This window comes from Giraffa tippelskirchi, chromosome 9 (genome assembly GCF_054371585.1).
Source record: "Giraffa tippelskirchi isolate mGirTip1 chromosome 9, T2T-mGirTip1v1.2.pri, whole genome shotgun sequence".
Lineage (NCBI taxonomy): Eukaryota > Metazoa > Chordata > Mammalia > Artiodactyla > Giraffidae > Giraffa > Giraffa tippelskirchi.
In genome coordinates, this window is record NC_137283.1 from 134370133 (window position 1) to 134388989 (window position 18857).

The 18857-nt window shown below is 41.1% G+C and overlaps 1 protein-coding gene and 1 long non-coding RNA gene across 3 annotated transcripts in view; one reads left to right on the forward strand and one right to left on the reverse strand.

The window, feature by feature from the left end:
- Positions 1–15190: 15190 nt before the first annotated feature.
- On the reverse strand, positions 15191–18402 carry CCN2 (cellular communication network factor 2). Its single transcript, XM_081530636.1, has 5 exons — positions 18122–18402; positions 17784–18006; positions 17239–17490; positions 16890–17101; positions 15191–16529 (listed from the first exon to the last, which is right to left on the reverse strand). Exons 1-5 carry the CDS (start codon positions 18185–18187, stop codon positions 16233–16235), a joined length of 1050 nt encoding a protein of 349 aa, XP_081386762.1. The 5' UTR covers positions 18188–18402; the 3' UTR covers positions 15191–16232.
- Positions 17544–18857, forward strand: part of LOC145521746 (uncharacterized) — a 300074-nt gene continuing 298760 nt past the window's right edge. Inside the window, exon 1 of one of the 2 annotated variants that reach the window (XR_014065650.1) lies at positions 17544–17670. This is a non-coding gene — a long non-coding RNA (uncharacterized LOC145521746). The remainder of the gene's footprint in view (positions 17671–18857) is intronic. The other variant, XR_014065651.1, reaches the window with a different exon arrangement.

An 18857-nucleotide genomic window follows, 5' to 3' on the forward strand; every position in this document is an offset into this window, starting at 1 on the left:
TGAAAGAGATGGGAATACAAGACCACCTGACTTGCCTCTTGAGAAACCTGTATGCAGATCAGGAAGCAACAATTAGAATTGGACGTGAAACAACAGACAGGTTCCAAATAGGAAAAGGAGTATGTCAAGGCTGTATATTGTCACCCTGCTTATTTAACTTATATGCAGAGTACATCATGTGAAACGCTGGGCTGGAGGAAGCACAAGCTGGAATCAAGATTGCCAGGAGAAACATCAATAACCTCAGATATGCAGATGACACCATCCTTATGGCAGAAGGTGAACAAGAACTAAAGAGCCTCTTGATGAAAGTGAGAGAGGAGAGTGAAAATGTTGGCTTAAAGCTCAACATTCAGAAAACTAAGATCATGGCATCCGGTCCCATCACTTCATGGGAAATAGATGGGGAAACAGTGGAAACAGTGTCAGACTTTATTTTTCTGGGCTCCGAAATCACTGCAGATGGTGATGGCAGCCGTGAAATTAAAAGACACTTACTCCTTGGAAGGAAAGTTATGACCAACCTAGATAGCATATTAAAAAGCAGAGACATTACTTTGCCAGCAAAGGTCTGTCTAGTCAAGGCTATGGTTTTTCCAGTGGTCATGTATGGATGTGAGAGTTGGACTATAAAGAAAGCTGAGTGGCAAAGAATTGATGCTTTTGAACTGTGGTGTTGGAGAAGACTCTTGAGAGTCCCTTGGATTGCAAAGAGATCCAACCAGTCCATCCTAAAGGAGATCAGTCCTGGGTGTTCATTGGAAGGACTGATGTTGAAGCTGAAACTCCAATACTTTGGCCACCTGATGCAAAGAGCTGACTCATTTGAAAAGACCCTGTTGCTGGGAAAGATTGAGGGCAAGAGGAGAAGGGGACGACAGAGAATGAGATGGTTGGATGGCATCACCAACTCAATGGACATGGGTTTGGGTAGACTCTGGGAGTTGGTGATGGACAGGGAGGCCTGGTGTGCTGCAGTTCATGGGGTCACAAAGAGTCGGACATGACTGAGCAACTGAACTGAGCTGAACTGATAATTAAATAACCCACTTAATTTAACCCATGTTTACTGAAACTCTTCCATGTCAAAGCTGAGCTTCTGAGCTCAAGAACTTTGGAGCAGATAGGATCTACTAACATCCTGTAAAGCAAATCTAAAGTACACAATTAGAATGGTGCTTTTAAGTATAACTTTCTGTGATGATGAAAGTGTTCTACACCTATGCTGTCCAATATAGAAGCCACAAGCTTCTGATCATTTGAAATAATGCTCGAGTGAAAGAAAAGTTGAATTTTGCACATTATTTAATTTTAATTCATGCAAATTTAATAGCTACACTTGTCTATTGGTTTCCATTTGGACAGCAAAGAACTAGAAAATGGGTAAAACTGACATAAGCAACATAAGTTATAAACAGTATGTTTGCTAGAATGTTTTAGGGAAAAAAGCGCTACTGACAGGTCAGGGGAATCAGGAAAGCATTTGTGCAAGTGACCTCTGGGAAGAGTTTGAAAGATGTGTAGTATTGGTTTATATATAAATGTGTGTATGCACACACACATACACACACACACACATACACATTATGAAAGAATCAGGGGAAGAATTTTGCAGGGAGAGGGACTAGAGTGAATAAAACAATGTGTGGAAACTATTGGAGAAGGAAATGGCAACCCACTCCAGTGTTCTTGCCTGGAGAATCCCAGGGACGGGGGAGCCTGGTGGGCTGCCGTCCATGGGGTCGCACAGAGTCGGACACGACTGAAGCGATTTAGCAGGAGCAGTAGCAGCACGGCCAGCTTGGTTTTGGCATAAAAGTATGTACAATAGTAGTATGAAATTATTCGGAGTAGATTCTTTGATGTTATTTTGTAGATCTTGATTACCATTCTGAAAAGATGGTATTTACCTTGGTAATAACTTTTGCATCTTTTCTGAAGCACCAAATTTATGTGACCAGAGATGACAATCTGATGGCAGTAGTTAAGAAGAATTGTGGAGGGACAGGAAAACTAAAACTTGTATGAGCAGACTCATATGAGTGTTGCTGGCAAAATAGTGAAATCTGTAATGAGAATGATGGAAATGGAAATTTTGAGATGGTCTAGAAGTTTTTGTGTTTGGAGGCATGTGAATAGAAATTGGTACCTACCATTTTTCTTTGGAGATTTGTGATGATAGGATAGCATGCAGTAGTACCTTTCACCATCAAAGTGAGAAGGGATTTTGGCATCTGGGAATAAGATGGAGGGAACTGCGACCTGATAACAGCTTTATGAAGCTTTCAGAGAGAAAGGAAAGAGGACTTCAGTTTCCACTGGTCACCGAAGCATCTGAGAGTTTAGAGGAGGGGCAGAAGTAATAGAACTGCCCAGCAACTGCTTGGGCCCCCTTAGGAAGCCCTACTTAGAGAACCATCCAGTTCAAAATATTTTAAAATTTATTTTGAGAGTCCGTCTTTGACTCATGTGTTACTGAGAAATGTATTATTTAACCTCCAGGTATTTGGGGATTTTCCAGCTACCTTTATGTTTTTGATTTCTAGTTTAATTCTATTGTAGAGCAGACATTATATGATTTCAATTCTTTTAAACTTGTTAAATTACATTTTATGTCTCAGAATGTGAAATATACTGGTGGATGTCCCATGTGAGCTTGAGAATAATGTTTAATATACTGTTGTTGGATGAAGTAGCTTATAGATGTCAATTATGTCCTGTTGATCAATGGTGCTATTGAGTTCAATTGTGCCCTTATTGATTTTCTGCCTGCTGGATCTGTCCATTTCTGATAGAGAGGTATCAAAATCTCCCTCCAAGAGTAATAGTGGGTTCATTTATTTATTTTCATAGTTCTGTAAGCTTTTGCATCATGTGTTTCAATGTTCTATTGTTTAGGTTCATGCACATTGAAGATGGTTATGGCTTCTTGGACTACTGACCTCTTTATTACATACATACACACTGCCCTTCTGTGTCCTTAACTTACCTTATTCTAAAGTCTGCTCTTTCCAAAATTAACATAGTTACTCCCGCTTTCATTTGATTAGCGTTACCACGGCATGCCTTTCTCCACCCCTTTCCTTTTAATGTACGTATGTCTTTATAGTTAAAGTGGGATAATTGTAGACAGCCTATAGTTGACTCTTGTTTTTTGATTCATTCTAATAATCTATGTCTTTTAATTGATTAGAACACAGACTGTTAAAGCGATTATCGATATTATGTGATTCCACTTTCTGTCCTTTCTTAGCGTATCTGTTATATTTCTTTTTAAACTTTTTTTAGTAGTTGCCCTAGAGTACACTATACATTTAAAATAATTCAAGTCTATTTTCATATAACACTCTATTACTTCATGGGTGAAAGTGTGTTAGTCACTCAGTTGTGTCTGACTTTTTGTGGCCCCCTGGACTGTAGCCCACCAGGCTCTTCTGTCCATGAAATTCTCCAGGCAAGAATACTCGAGTGGGTAGCCATTCTCTTCTCCAGGGGATCGTCTCAACCCCTGCATTGTAGGAAGATTCTTTACCATCTAAACCACCAGAGAAGCCCTTCATGGGCAGTATTTTAATAATAGCAAAAGAAATCCTAATTCCTCCCTCAATCTTTTGGTGAGCTTGTATCCCTGTGAACATCACCAGTACTTCTCAGTGTTCCCATCTTGGTGTGACCACATAGCTAGAAGGAGCTGAAATTAAATATTTTCCTTCCTTCAGACAGGCTGTTCTCACAGTCACTCAGTCATGTCTGACCCTCTGTGGCCCCATGGACTATAGCCCATCAGGCTCCTCTGTCCTTGGGATTTTACAGGCAAGAATACTGGAGCAAGTTGCCATTTCCTGTGCCAAGGGATCTTCCCAATCCAGGGACTGGACCAGCATCTCTTTCTTCTCCTGCATTAGCAGGCAGATTCTTTACCACTAGCGCCACCTACAAAACCCTCCAGACAGGTTAGGCTCTAACAAAACCCCAATGGGTTAGGCTCTAGTAAAATAACCTCCTTGGGCTTGGCCTTGTTAAGAACAGAGTGCTCTGGTATATCTTTAAATGGTCACTTTTGCCTTTCCCCTGCTTGAAGCAAGAGAGAATTTCCCTCCAATATACATAGAGGTCCTGGAGATGAATCACAAAAGCATGGGACACCCCTTAGGACTGGGTCTGGGGCTACTTCCTCTGTAAACGAATCTCTAAGTTGAAGTTAAAATATTTGACGGTGGGTCAAAAGAAAGTGGAGGATTCCATGACAATGGAGAGTTCCCACATGGGTAACAAGTAGATTAATAGTGCTATTAATAGAAATGCAGAGTCACCTGGAAAAGCTGATTTTGAGGGAAATTGTGATGTTCTCTTAGTGAGGAGCATAATAAGACCAATAGTATTTCTCTTTTTTTCCTAACATCAAGGATGATTCACCAAACCGTGTTTATACAAAACAAACAACCACCTCCCTCAAAAAAATCTTCAAGTAGATGATCCCCAGACCTAGCTCTCTATTAAATACACCCAACGGTGCCTCCAGTCAACATCTCCCAGGGGAGCCTCTTGGCTGTTGTTCTTGGCAATGACCATTTCTTGGCCACTACTTCCAACAGTGGTCAGCATGAATTTCCATAGCTGCACCTTCCAGTGGCCACCCATATTGTCACAAGTCCTAACCAGCAGCAACACCTCCCGGCAGGTCTTCCTTCTGGTGAATAAGACTGCCAGAGATTGTCAGCAGCTCTTGACCCCTGTATCCCTGGAATCCCTTTAAATTCTAAAAGGTTTAATTTTAAAGGATCTCAACCCCAAACATCTTAAAAGGCTTATGGTTTCCCTCAGTGACTAATGGGCACATTAGACTTCCAGCATCACTCCCCAAGGCCAGCTCTCAATAGGCTCCATATTAAGCCTTTAAGGGGCAGTTAAGATGTCACATTATTCTTTTAAACTTCTTTATATCTCCATTGTGTACTCTACACACCTCTAGCAGAAAAGTCCCATGTGCAGAGATGTTTGGATTCTGATGGGTGTTTTCTCACTGTGGGATCCTCTGGGTACTCCAGAGAGCTGAGTAACCTGTGTGTAGGAAGGAGGTCACTGGACAACCATGTTTTGAGCAGAGAAGCAGAAAGACTACCACAAAAAGATTGTTAGAAACTTGACAAAGACTCAAACCCAAAAGAATGAAAGCCATCAGAAACTGTATGAGTGAACTGAGAGTGTGTATAATATTCTCAGGAAACCATTTGAGTTGCTTTTCCCACTGTTTTTCACTGTTCACTAAGGCAGATACAGGAATTGACTTCTCTGCAGCTTGGGCAAAGCTCCTGTCTTCTTTAAAAGGTATCTCTCTGGGTCGGGAAAATCCCCTGGAGAAGAGAATGGCTACCCACTCCAGTATTCTTGCCTGGAGAATTCCATGGACAGAGGAGCCTGGTGGGCCATAGTCCATGGGGTCACAAAGAGTTGAACAGGACTGAGCAACTCTTTCACTTTCACTTTTACCGGAGGCCTCCTTATAAAACCCACAACTCCCTCCCTACATCTAGGGAATTTTAGTGTTTGGCTCATGGTCCACACACCTCCCTTCTCTCTCCACATCCCCCTATCAAGATGTCTATGCAAATGGAATTCTGAGAATTGCCTCAAACTTTTCAGAGCTCCTTAATGTAAACATGGAAATGCCTTGAGTTACAAACCTGTATGCAGGTCAGGAAGCAACAGTTAGAACTGGACGTGGAACAACAGACTGGTTCCAAATAGGAAAAGGAGTACGTCAAGGCTCTATATTGTCACCGTGCTTATTTAACTTATATGCAGAGTACATCATGAGAAACACTGGGCTGGAAGAAGCATAAGCTGGAATCAAGATTGCTGGGAGAAATATCAATAACCTCAGATATGCAGATGACACCACCGTTATGGCAGAAAGTGAAGAAGAACTAAAGAGCCTCTTGATGAAAGTGAGAGAGGAGAATGAAAAAGTTGGCTTTTAAAACTCAACATTCAGAAAACTAAGATCATGGCATCCGGTCCCATCACTTCATGGGAAATAGATGGGGAAACAGTGGAAACAGTGTCAGACTTTATTTTTCTGGGCTCTGAAATCACTGCAGATGGTGATTGCAGCCACGAAATTAAAAGACACTTACTCCTTGGAAGGAAAGTTATGACCAACCTAGATAGCATATTAAAAAGCAGAGACATTACTTTGCCAGCAAAGGTCCGTCTATTCAAGGCTATGGTTTTTCCAGTAGTCAAGTATGGATGTGAGAGTTGGACTGTGAAGAAAGCTGAGTGCCGAAGAATTGATGCTTTTGAAGTGTGGTGTTGGAGAAGACTCTTGAGAGTCCCTTGGACTGCAAGGAAATCCAACCAGTCCATCCTAAAGGAGATCAGTCCTGGGTGTTCATTGAAAGCTGAAACTCCAACATTTGGCCACCTCATGCAAAGAGTTGACTCATTTGAAAAGACCCTGATGCTGGGAAGTATTGGGGCAGGAGGAGAAGGGGATGACAGAGGATGAGATGGCTGGATGGCATCACCGACTCGATGGACATGAGTTTGGGTAAACTCCGGGAGTTGGTGACAGACAGGGAGGCCTGGCGTGCTGTGATTCATGGGGTCGCAAAGAGTCGGACACGACTGAGCGAGTGAACTGAACTGAACAAATTACCAAGACGTGAAATAATCTTCACACTGAGATTCATCAGCTCAAATTATGGGTAAAGGTTAAAAATCAGTAAATAAGTAAAATGCAAAACAAACGACAACAACAAACTCAGTCATGTCGAAAATATTTCCCAAGTCCCTGCTTTTAATGTCATTTTCAGCATTCTGAAGCTGAAACTCCAACATTTTGGCCACCTCATGCAAAGAGTTGACTCATTTGAAAAGACCCTGATGCTGGGAAGTATTGGGGCAGGAGGAGAAGGGGATGACAGAGGATGAGATGGCTGGATGGCATCACCGACTCGATGGACATGAGTTTGGGTAAACTCCGGGAGTTGGTGACAGACAGGGAGGCCTGGCGTGCTGTGATTCATGGGGTCGCAAAGAGTCGGACACGACTGAGCGAGTGAACTGAACTGAACAAATTACCAAGACGTGAAATAATCTTCACACTGAGATTCATCAGCTCAAATTATGGGTAAAGGTTAAAAATCAGTAAATAAGTAAAATGCAAAACAAACGACAACAACAAACTCAGTCATGTCGAAAATATTTCCCAAGTCCCTGCTTTTAATGTCATTTTCAGCATTCTATAATAGCTCAGTAGAGAGGATACAACAAATATTGACCACAGATCAGAATGAATTTAAGTAGAGAAAATTCAGATTGAGGAGAAAAATAAGGAGTTGAATCTATTTTTATTAAAAACAAAACAAAAATCCCTTTGGAATAATATAAAAGAACATTTGAAAAAAGAGTAAAACTACAGTAGTTTGTCTTTTTTTGTTTTTAATGCTAAGGGTTTCAGTATTAAAGGATTTCAATCACAAACCTAGAATAAATCAATATACACTGGATTGAAAAATAATCGATATTGTTAGCAGTGAATGCAGAAGTATAAATTTAAATTTTGATCTCAATTTCCCAATTTAAATAGCTCTACAGATGGTAAAGAAAGTGCCTGCAGTGTGGGAGATCCCAGTTTGATTCCTGGGTCGTGAAGAACCCCTGTCGAAGGAACTGACAATTCATTCTTTTACTCTTGCCTGGAGAATCCCATGGACAGAGGAGCCTGATGGGCTACAGTCCATGGGGTTGCAAAGAGCTGGACATGACTAACATACACTGATTCTTGGATTTCATATGGTTTGTTTTAAATCTGTCTGTATTTCTTAAATGTTTTAATAAGTTCTTTGTATAACACCCATCATATCAGCAGTCAGATTTGGGTACTTTCTGTGCTTTATGTATTATTTTTATAAACATGATGATTGACCGGACATCACGTGAAAACAGAAGATAATAAATATAAGATATTGTTAAACCAATTAGTTTCATGGGTCTATTATTATTCTCTTGGTCTTTATTATATTTAGGACTAGAACATAATCACTAGAGTATTTATTTATAGCCCAGTCTTTTCAGGGAAAAGACCCAAAATACCATAAGTGATGTTCATGAAGCCTGGTTGAAAATGAAAGTGAGTATGAAAATGAGTCTGTACGTAGCAACTACTTTTTAAAAATCAGACAGCTGGGTTTAGTTTGAAATTTGCATTTATTCACACATGAGTAAACATGATTGAAAGTATTACCTCCTCCTCTCTTCTCTTAGCTCCTTATGCCCTGTCCCTGGATGCTCTATTAGCTGGTTGTCTCTAGCTTTTGTTTTGTTGGTTTGTTTTAATTAGGTGAAGGAAACTATTGTTTTTCATAAAACAGTGTTTGCTATCCATTTGTTCATCTGTATCCTGTTGAAATGTACCACACATAATAAAGTGTTGATAAACCTTACTGCTGAAGTAGAACTTACAGAATGAGAAGTTATTTTCCACAAGGGACTTCAGACACCTTAAAAGCTTGTTGTGCACGCTAATTAAATGGTATTTATCAAGTCCCACTAAGTATGCGTCAAATATATAATTTCATGGTTTCTAATAGGTAGCTTCATTTGGAATTATGTTTTAATGAAAGAGCCTACTGATCACCTAAAAAAAAAAAGGTGGAAAAGATCAATCTGCCCTCTGAGATTTAAATAAAAGTTGGCATGAGTACATCTGATATTGAAAGGGAAATCCAATGCCTCCCTAAGATCTTTGCACAGTTTGAGAAATGCTTACAAATCATTCAGGTTTGAGTTTCTATCTCCACTAATTTCTCAGTTTCATCTCCCATACATGTCAAAGGGGCTGTGGTAGTTTTGCTGCACTGGACTTGTTATATGCACTACGTGTTATCTTTCAGGAGCTCATTATCTGAAATATTAAAAGGAAGGCTTTTTCCCCTACAATATAGTGATGACTGTTTTTTGTAGGCAATTTGGAAAGTCTAAAATATTATGAAGATGGAAAAAATAACCCCCAGATAATCCCTTTTAACGTCTTGGTAGCATTCTTTTCTAAAATCGCCTAAATCCATTAACTTGTTTTTAAATTTTTCAGTTGAGATATCATGTACATATAAAAAATGTATGTGCAGTACTATTCTGAATTCCATCACTTGATTAGTTTTGCCTATTATTCAATGTCATTGTAAGAAGAAACATGTAGTGTATGTGATTTGTATGTATTGGTCTCTTTCATTTAGTGTAATATCAGCAGTTCTTTTTTATTGATATATACTATTCTATTGCATGAATATTCTATATTTTACCCATTCTCCTGTTAATATATATTTGGATTGTTTTCAGCTTTAGGGATAGCTAAAACTGCTTTCAGAATTTTGCATGCATGTATTGCTTATTTCTTTGGATCTATACCTAGGAGTAAAAGTTTTCTATGTAAAATGTTTAGGTTTAGCAGATTCTGCCAGACAGTTTTTTAATGTTATTATGCTGATCTAAGTTACACTATTAACAGTGCTGACAAAGATTGTGTTAGAATTTGTTAACCTAATGCAAGTGTTAATTAATTTTACCTTTTTGAGACATAAATTCTAATTAATAGATGATATTCCACATTTCTTACTAATTTTTCTTTGACTTTTAAATATCAAAGGAGATCAAGCCAGTCAATCCAAAGGAAATCAACCGCAAATATTCATTGGCAGGACTGATGTTGAAGCTGAAGCTCCAATACTTTGGCCACCTGATGCAAAGAGCTGACTCATTGGAAAAGACCCTGATGCTGGGAAAGATTGAGGGCAGGAGGAGAAGGGGGTGACAGAGAATGAGATGGTTGAATGGCATCACCAACTCAAGGGACATGAGTTTGAGCAAACTCTGGGTGATAGTGAAGGACAAGGAAATCTGGCATGCTGCAGTCCATGGGGTCACAAAGAGTTGGACACAAAAAGTAGCAACTGAACAGCAACAATGTAGAAGAGAGTCTCTATGTCTATTGCTTTGTATCCTGTATTTAGATTTGAAATCTGACAGTCTTTTAAGAATATATTTTATGTTTACCTTATTCTTAGTCTTAGCAACAGTCTATATATAATCAGTATGATTCATGAGATAAAAAATAGCTATTGTAAATTTACCTAAGAAAGATCTTCCATGAATTTATTTATGGAATTGGAGGATGAGGTAAGAATATACATTGAATTTACATGAATACATGAATCCCATAGAGTCTCTATGTGTATTGCACATGCTCCTGGGCACTTGGCAAATTAAGGAATAGTGACCTGAATGGCCTAGTCATCTGTTTTTTTTTTTTTTAATAGAAGTATACTTCATTTATTACAATATTATATTAATTCCTGTTGTACAGCAAAGTGATTGAGTTATACATATGTATGCATTCTTTTTTATATTATTTTCCATTATGGTTTATCATAGGATATTTAGTCATCTGTTTATATATTGTGAGCTGTTTATCTAAACCTGAAATTATGAAAAACTTGAACACTTTGGCATATCTTTTGCTCCTTTTTTTTAATGAGGAGTTAAAAGATTTGTTTTTAAACTCTTTTTATGATTATAAAACGTTGCATGTTCATTTCTGGAAATTCGGAAAATGACAGAAAATTATTTTAAAAGAATATAAAATTGTTTTAAATTGATTATCATGTAATGAATGCTATTAAGAGATTAATTTCTTTTAAAAGTCATCTATGGATTATGTCTGGGGTTGGTACAGATTGGACCAATTTTTTCTGAGGCACTGTTATGGAGAACAAGGATATGACACAGAAGTCATCATGGAAATATCACGTTTAGTGTATAATGAATAGATTCCCTATGATTATCCGGTGACCAATTGAGTTTTTTTTCCTTCAACTGTCATAATGAGGTGATAAATTTAAGTATAGATGATAGGCTTAATACACTGTGATTTTTATTGTCATAAGAAGCTCAAATTGCCTCATCTTTAGTAGGAGTCTCTTCAGTTTGCCTCTTGAATCCTGTCAATATGATCTTAATCGTCCTTGTGAACTTCATTATTATCTAATACATAAAGGTATTCCCTGCATAATTGTTTTTAACTTACACATTTCTTGCCCCAGTCCTGCAATCAGCTATTCTCCAAGAAGCTCTGGTTGTTTTAGTGGAAAGTAACATTACAAGGATGCAGTTTGGGCCTAGGGATGCTCATTGTTTTTGAGTTGTCATTGTTTTCTCAGTGAGCAGATATAGCAAAATATATATGTATATATACAAATATATGTAATTGTGTGTGTGTGTTTTAATGATTTTATTTACTCATTTATTTTTGGCTGTGCCAGGTCTTCGTTGTTGCACAGGCTTTTCTCTAGTTGCTGTGAGGGGGGACACTCTCTAGTTGCAGTACACAGACTTCTCATTGCAGTGGATTCTCTTGTGAAACATGGGCTCTAGGGTGTATGTGCTTCAGTACCTGTGGCATGTAGGCTCGTAGTTGTGGCTCCGGGACTTCAGAGCACAGGCTCAATTATTGTGGTACACAGGGGGCTTAGTTGCTCGGCAGCATGTGGGATCTTCCTGGATCAGGGATCGAACCCATGTCTCCTGCATTGGCAGGCAGAGTCTTTATCACTGAGCCACCAGGGAAGCCTCGTGTGTGTGTTTTAAAAGACAAAATGCATCATAAGTTTATCCTGATATTTCTAATCCAAATTCAGGACTACAGAATCTAACTTAACCACTTAAAAAAAAAAATTTAATTGAAGGATAATTGCTTTACATTATTACATTGGTTTCTACCAAGCATCAACATGAAACAGCCATAGTAACTTAACCACTTTTGTATTAAATCTGTATTTTCTGACTTTCTCACTAAGAATCCCAGTATTCACCGCCGCTAAGGATAGTATCAGAATGTCTATAGTGGCTAATTTTCTTTAACCTGCACTATACACTCCACAGTCTCAGAATAACAATAGCATTGCCACTGCAACCAATGAGAGCGTGGATGTGTGCATGCATGCGTGCGTGCTCAATTGCTCCAGTTGTTTCTGACTCTGCGATGCTATGGACTGTAGCCTGCCAGTCTTCTCTGTCCATGGGATTATCCAGGCAAGAACACTAGAGGGAGTTGCTGTGCCCTCTAGAGAATCTTCCTGACCCAGGGATTGAAATTGCGTCTCTTATGTCTCCTACATTGGCAGGTGGGTTCTTTACCACTAGTGGGGAAGACCCTACCACCAAAAAAGTAGTTAAGTGTGTGTGTGTGTGTGTGTGTGTGTGCGCGCGTGTGTGTGTCAGGGTGCGTATGTCATATGCTACTTTTATTTTCTCCCCAAACCTTTATGGTTGCACTCTACACTGTCAGAGTGTAGGGCTGCTGTATACTGTACTTTCGCCTCTTTCATCTTTTGGTCTTACTTCTAAAGATAAGCTATATTTAATGCCCACCACCAGTCCTTAATGTTAACATTTCTCAGACATTTTTGTTTTTTGAGCCTCTTGTCTAGTAGGCTCTTTAGAAAGGGTTCATAAGAACAATATGTCCTGAGATCTTATATGGTTTTAATGATTTGTCTGTGTCCTTATTCTTGAGTATCAGTTTTGAAGGATAAAAATTCTTTGGCTCACATTTTCTTTCCTTCAGTACCTTAAATATGTTATTGAAATTTTTCTGATATGAAGTGTTGCAATCATTATCAGAATGATGAATTACTTTTCTTTTACTTACAAGGTTCATGTTCTTTTTGCCTACATGTTCTAGCAATTTTTTTTTCTTTATATTCCATCAATTTTACTAGACTATGTCTCAGTGTTGGTTTGTTTTATTAGTATCTTCCTGTATCACTTTCAAATCACTTTTTATTTCAGTTTTCTTTATTTATAGTTTTTGGGTTTTTTCTTCATCAGGAACTCCTACTATCCATACGTTGGACCTTCTTTGCCTATGTATAATATTTATCACTTCTGAAACTTTTAAATTTTTTATTTAAAAAAATTTCCGTCCTCATCAACTACTCTTCTTAAGGAATTATCTGTTGTGTTTGTTCACCCTTGTGTCCCATATAATTTTCTAACATTTCTTTAATTTCTAATTTCTTCTTGAAATTATTTCCAAGTTTTACTAACTCATTTATGTTGCTATTTAATGTCATTATTCATTTCCTTTTAATTATTTATGTCTAGCATTATTTTCTTAATGGTCTCTTGAAATAGCAGATTATAATTTTGGCATGTTTTCTGGACATGTATTTCTGGCAATCTCCTTTTATCTGTAGAAATGCTATTCTATCCCCTATTATTATTTTTTCACATAATATCTTCATACAGATTTTGCTGTGATGATTTTGTTTTTCTATTTTTTATGCAAAATTATTTTTCCTGAACTTTATTTAGGAAGATAGCTTGGTTTAAATAGCTTTTCTAACTACACAGAGTTCCCTCTTTTATTGTTTTCATGTGTTGAAAATATGGCCATCTGCTTCTTGAGCTTTTGAACCTGTTTTCTTCTCATTTTTATCTGGACCTTCTCTCAGAATGTCTTTGTTGTCTCTGATTTAATTTTGATTTTACTCCTAAGAATGTAGAGTCCTCCCTTGGGAGACAGGCTTGGTTTGTAACTTTTGTTGGAGTGGGCAAAACAAAACTCTTACCAGTTTCACAAGTTATCCTCAGATTGATCTATATTTCACTGTTGGCTATTTTGAAGCTCTCCTCTTCTCAGATGCATCAAATACCCTGTTGTATTCCTTTGCCTTTTCTCACGTTTTATTCTGACATAGTAAAAGTCTTGTGGTTGATGATTTCCCCCAACTCATATCTTAGGGTGCAAAGGATGTTTTTCCATCTAACTTTGTTATATGTCTCATAGTGTTTTGATTTCACAATCTAATTTCTGTTTTTCTGTGGAAATTTGGAAAATCTTAAAATCTCTGCTTCCATTATTCTGTCTTCCCAGAATTCTCAAATTCCTTTTAAAACAGTCAGGTTCGTTTACCATGGCCCTTCATCTTTGCAGCTAGGAGTCGACTGACAGAAAGGAAATGTAAACCAAACAATGTGCTGTGTGTGTGTGTGTGCGCGCGTGCGTGTGTGTTTGCATGTGGATTTATTTGGGGAAGTGGGGCACAGCTACTCGTGGTGTTGCTATATACGTATGTGGGTGTATTCTAAAAGCCCAATGTTTTGACCAGAAATACTTTTCACATTTTGAACACGGGAAGTTTTCCCTTTGGTTTGTGGCATGGGCTCTGTTTGTAGAACTAGCCTTTATTTTCAGACGTATTTTTGTCTCTTAGAATGGCATTGGCACTACAACATTGCTAATTACCTTGTGATGGCTTAGTCTGTCTGCAACTATTTTTTTCCCTAGAATCCACAGCTATTCTTATCTAGAAAAAAATGGGCTTCCAGTTGTCCCTGGAGTATTCCTTCTGTTTGCCACTTATGTTAGTTGATTTTTCAGTGGAGACCTGGAGAGATCCAATATCGTTTCCACGCAGGTCTTCTTGAACAATTTCATTTTGTCAAACTATTTATGAACTATTGATCTTGAGATCTGATATAGTGAAAACTTGGGGAAATGGGAGTTGGTTTTTAAGGCAAATTTCTATAATACAAATGAATGGAAGGTTGGTTTATCCTTCTTTTTGTACTTATGCCATCATCTATTTGTGATTGGTTACCATGGTAACTGAAAGCAGAATTATGCAAAATAACTTATTAAGTTGTTCCATTTTAATGGAGATTTTCTACTTTTACAGATTTAATAGTAAGATACTGAAGCTCAGAAATCGATCTACAGTAAAGCATACAAATTCAAAAAATAGTTAAAAATCTTCTACATGCAAGGCTCATGTAGGCTAGTTTATGATGATGGGTTGGAAATTAAATGCCTGCAATAGCAGAGAGATATTAACTATAAACAGAATCAAGCATAATAAAACAGGGGTTGGTGGAAACAAATAATCTGAAGAGAACTGAAGTATTTATAAAGAACTGTGAAGATAATGAAAAATGCCTGTGTGCTCAACAGTGTGTATGCCCGTAAATTTGTGACACCTGATTCATTGTGAAATATGTTTATGTAAAAATCCTATTGAAGGGATCAACCAATTGATAAGAATAGAGGAGAAAAGATATTTAGAAAATTATAACTGCATAGTTTTAAGACAAAAACTTCCTGTTTAATAAATGAAAAACCAAGCCCTTTATAGAAAAAATATATACTTTATTTTCAACTAGAAAGGTGCAAACATGTAACTTTTGGTCACACTCTCAACAAATAAACTGTCCAAAAAACAGTCATAGTCAAAGTAGAGACAAATGCTTCCAGGTGGAAAAACCAATCAGCTATACAGAGCCACTCATTTTTAATCAAGGTCATTTGTTCGTTAAGTGAGGCTACCACGTTTCCAACCTACAGATCAGACTTTGAAGGACATCACTGCCTCACCTTCAGCAAATAACCTGTTGGGATGGACTGTTGCTCCAACTGCACAGAATTTCTATTTGAATATCCATTTCATGCTTTGAATTATCAGACAAGCTTTCCGTCCTACCTATGGTGTTCAGAATTGAGGCTAACACTTGAAATATCAAAGCATTAAAAACATAAACAAAAAGGCACAAACAACTTTAAATTAACTTAGATAACTGTACAAATATATATATATACACACAATATTTACAGTATCAATAAAAAAAATCTGGCTTGTTACAGGCAAATTAGCTTGCCACAAGCTGTCCAGTCTAATAGACAGAATTCTGATTCCTGAACAATGTCATCGAATCAGAATGTCATAGCTGAATCTGCTGTTCTGACTTAAAGACGAACTTGACTCAGCCTCATGGCTGGAGAATGCACATCCGAGCTGTCGCTGGAGCGTGAGCATGCTAAAGTTTTCCTTTTCAGTGACACTCCAAATAGCAGTCACATCACTACCCCTAAAGATGACAAGGCTTTCTACTGGCCTCCTCCCACTGCTCCTAGCATACTCGCTGGCGCTGTGCACTAATACAGTCCTATGGTCAAGTCTCAATTTCTTCAAACCAGTGTCTGGGGTTGACGGACTATCCATTTGAATATCACATGGCACAGTATTTTGAATTTGGTGGGAATTTTTCTTTCCCCCAGTTAGAAACACAGATTTAAATAGCTTGTGCCACTGAAATCATGTGTACACAAAAATGAGATGTGAATCGATTCAAGTGACAGCCTAAAATGTTCACGTGTCTCACTGTCTCTGGCTTTAGGCCATGTCTCCGTACATCTTCCTGTAGTACAGTGACTCGAAGATGTCATTGTCTCCAGGGCAGTTGTAATGGCAGGCGCAGGTCTTGATGAACATCATGCTCTTCTTCATGACCTCCCCATCAGGGCACTTGAACTCCACAGGAAGGGTGGTGGTTCTGTGCGGGGTGCAGCACCGCCCGTCTGTGCACACTCCACAGAACTTAGCCCGGTATGTCTTCACGCTGGTGCAGCCAGAGAGCTCAAACTTGACAGGCTTGGAGATTTTGGGGGTCCGGATGCACTTTTTGCCTTTCTGAGGAAGACAAGGGAGGAGAGAAAAATCAATGACTCTGCAAGGGGTGTGGCTTTCTTCAACCTCTGTGTGTTCTAGTCTCCTGGCATGTAACTTCTGTTTGTATTTTGAGGAGGGAAAGTTTGAGTCTCATTTGCCGGTTTTCCAAAAATAGACATGGCCCCTTTGGGGGTGTCTTGAATGAAACAGGGCTGTGGAGGATTTCCTAGTGGAAAACTGGTGGTTTCTATTAGGGAAGGTCTCAGCTCAGTGGTATTTTTGGAGATAACAGGCCTCTGTAACAAGGGTGATAAGAGACCTAGCTCTGGGCCAGCCCACTCTTGTTCCATGACCAGGAGTCAATAGAAACAGAACACCTACCTTAATGTTTTCTTCCAGGTCAGCTTCGCAAGGCCTGACCATGCAGAGGCGGCTCTGCTTCTCCAGCCTGCAGAAGGCGTTGTCATTGGTAACCCTGGTGGAGATGCCCATTCCGCAGGTCTTGGAACAGGCACTCCACTCTGTGGTCTGGACCAGGCAGTTGGCTCGGATCATGGTTGGGTCTGGGCCAAACGTGTCTTCCGGCCGGTAAGCTACGAGAGCAGAGCACACAAACTCAAGGTGAGACACCAGGCTAAGACACTTCCCCTGCCCTCGGCCAAGTCATGACTCGGGGGAGTCTCCCCTGGGGGAGAATCACGAGGCTGACTTAGAGGGAGGCTCAGCTCACCTGCGAGGGCAGGGCCGACCACGGTGTGCTCCTTGGGCTCGTCACACACCCACTCCTCACAGCATTTCCCCGGCAGCTTGACCCTCCGTGGGAAGGGGCAGTCGGGGCTGGGCAGGCGGACGTCCATGCTGCACAGGGGCACGCAGCCCACCGCCCCGTCCAGACACGTGCACTGGTATTTGCAGCTGCTCTGGAAGGACTCTCCGCTCCGGTACACAGTTCCTCCGAAGACGCAGGGGGCACCATCTTTAGCTGAAGGAGAGGAAAGGAAAAGGGGGGGGGGGATGCAGGGGTCAAGCATCATTCTGGAGCCTCCAACAGGAAGCGCATCGGGGATGCGAGCTGGGAGCAGGGCTTCAGGGGCAGGCTGGAAACAGCCGAAGGGGAGGAAGGGACCCAATTCGACCGGCGTTATTTTCCGGTGGCGGGAAGGTGGGTGTGAGGGAAGAGGTCATCGACTGTCCCCCGCTCCCCGGGACCCCGGTGTTGGGGGCGGGGGCGAGGGGCCGGGGATGGTGGGGAGGGGCGGGGGCTGCAGGTCTCACCGGTGCACACGCCGATCTTGCGGTTGGCCGGGGAGCCGAAGTCGCAGAAGAGGCCCTTGTGCGGGTCGCAGGGGTCGCGCTCGGTACACAACTCGCCCAGCTGCTTGGCGCACACGCGGCAGCAGCCGCAGCCGTCCAGCACCAAGCTGACGCCGGCGGGGCAGCGCGGCGCCGGGCCGGCAGGGCACTGGCACCGGGCGCCGCAGTCCTGGCCGGAGGCGGGCTGCGGAGGGAGGCGGCGGTCAGCCGACGCACGCCCCTCGGCGCCGCCTGGCCCCCTTCCCGCGCTCCGCGTCCCTCCCCCCGGCGCCGGCCGCCGCGGGGTCTCCCGTGCTTACCCGGCTGCAGAGAGCGAGCAGGAGCACGAAGACGCAGCGGACGGGGCTCAGGCCGGTGGCCGACATGGTCGGGACGCTGCGGACGGCGGGCGGCGGGCGGCGAGAGGCGGCTGGCCAGGCGGGTGGCGCGGGTTTGGGCCGGAGGCGGGGGCCGGGGCGCGCCGGGCTGCGGTCTCGGGAGCTGTCGGCCGGGGCGGCTGCCGTCGGGCTGGAGGAGGTGGGTCACTGGCGGTGGGAGTCGCACTGGCTGCCTCCTCTCAGCGGGGAAGAGTTGTTGTGTGAGGCCGGGGCGGGCGGCCCAAGGCTTTTATACGCTCCGGGCGGCCCCGGCTCGCCAATGAGCTGAATGGAGTCCTACACAAACAGGGACATTCCTCGCATTCCTCCCCACCTTCCTGCCTCATCAACTCACACCGGATTGATCCTGACCCCTTGACACTCAGCATTCCTCCCGTCTGAAAAAGCTGGCACACTCCAGCTCACCAAAAAAAAAAAAAAAAAAGGCTCAGTATTTCCAGCCACCAAATAGGATTTTTTTACCCCCTTGCCTCTTCGCACCACTCCTGATTTATATCATTTAAAAACGCATCGGCAGTGACTTTATTATTATTTTTATACCACTTTTTTTTTTAATACCACTCACTTCTGTTTCTAATAGCTGTGCCTGTTCTACCCACTGACATAAATCCTTTGTAGGAGATAGATAGCTGAGAAGAGGCTAACAGCAGGGATTCCT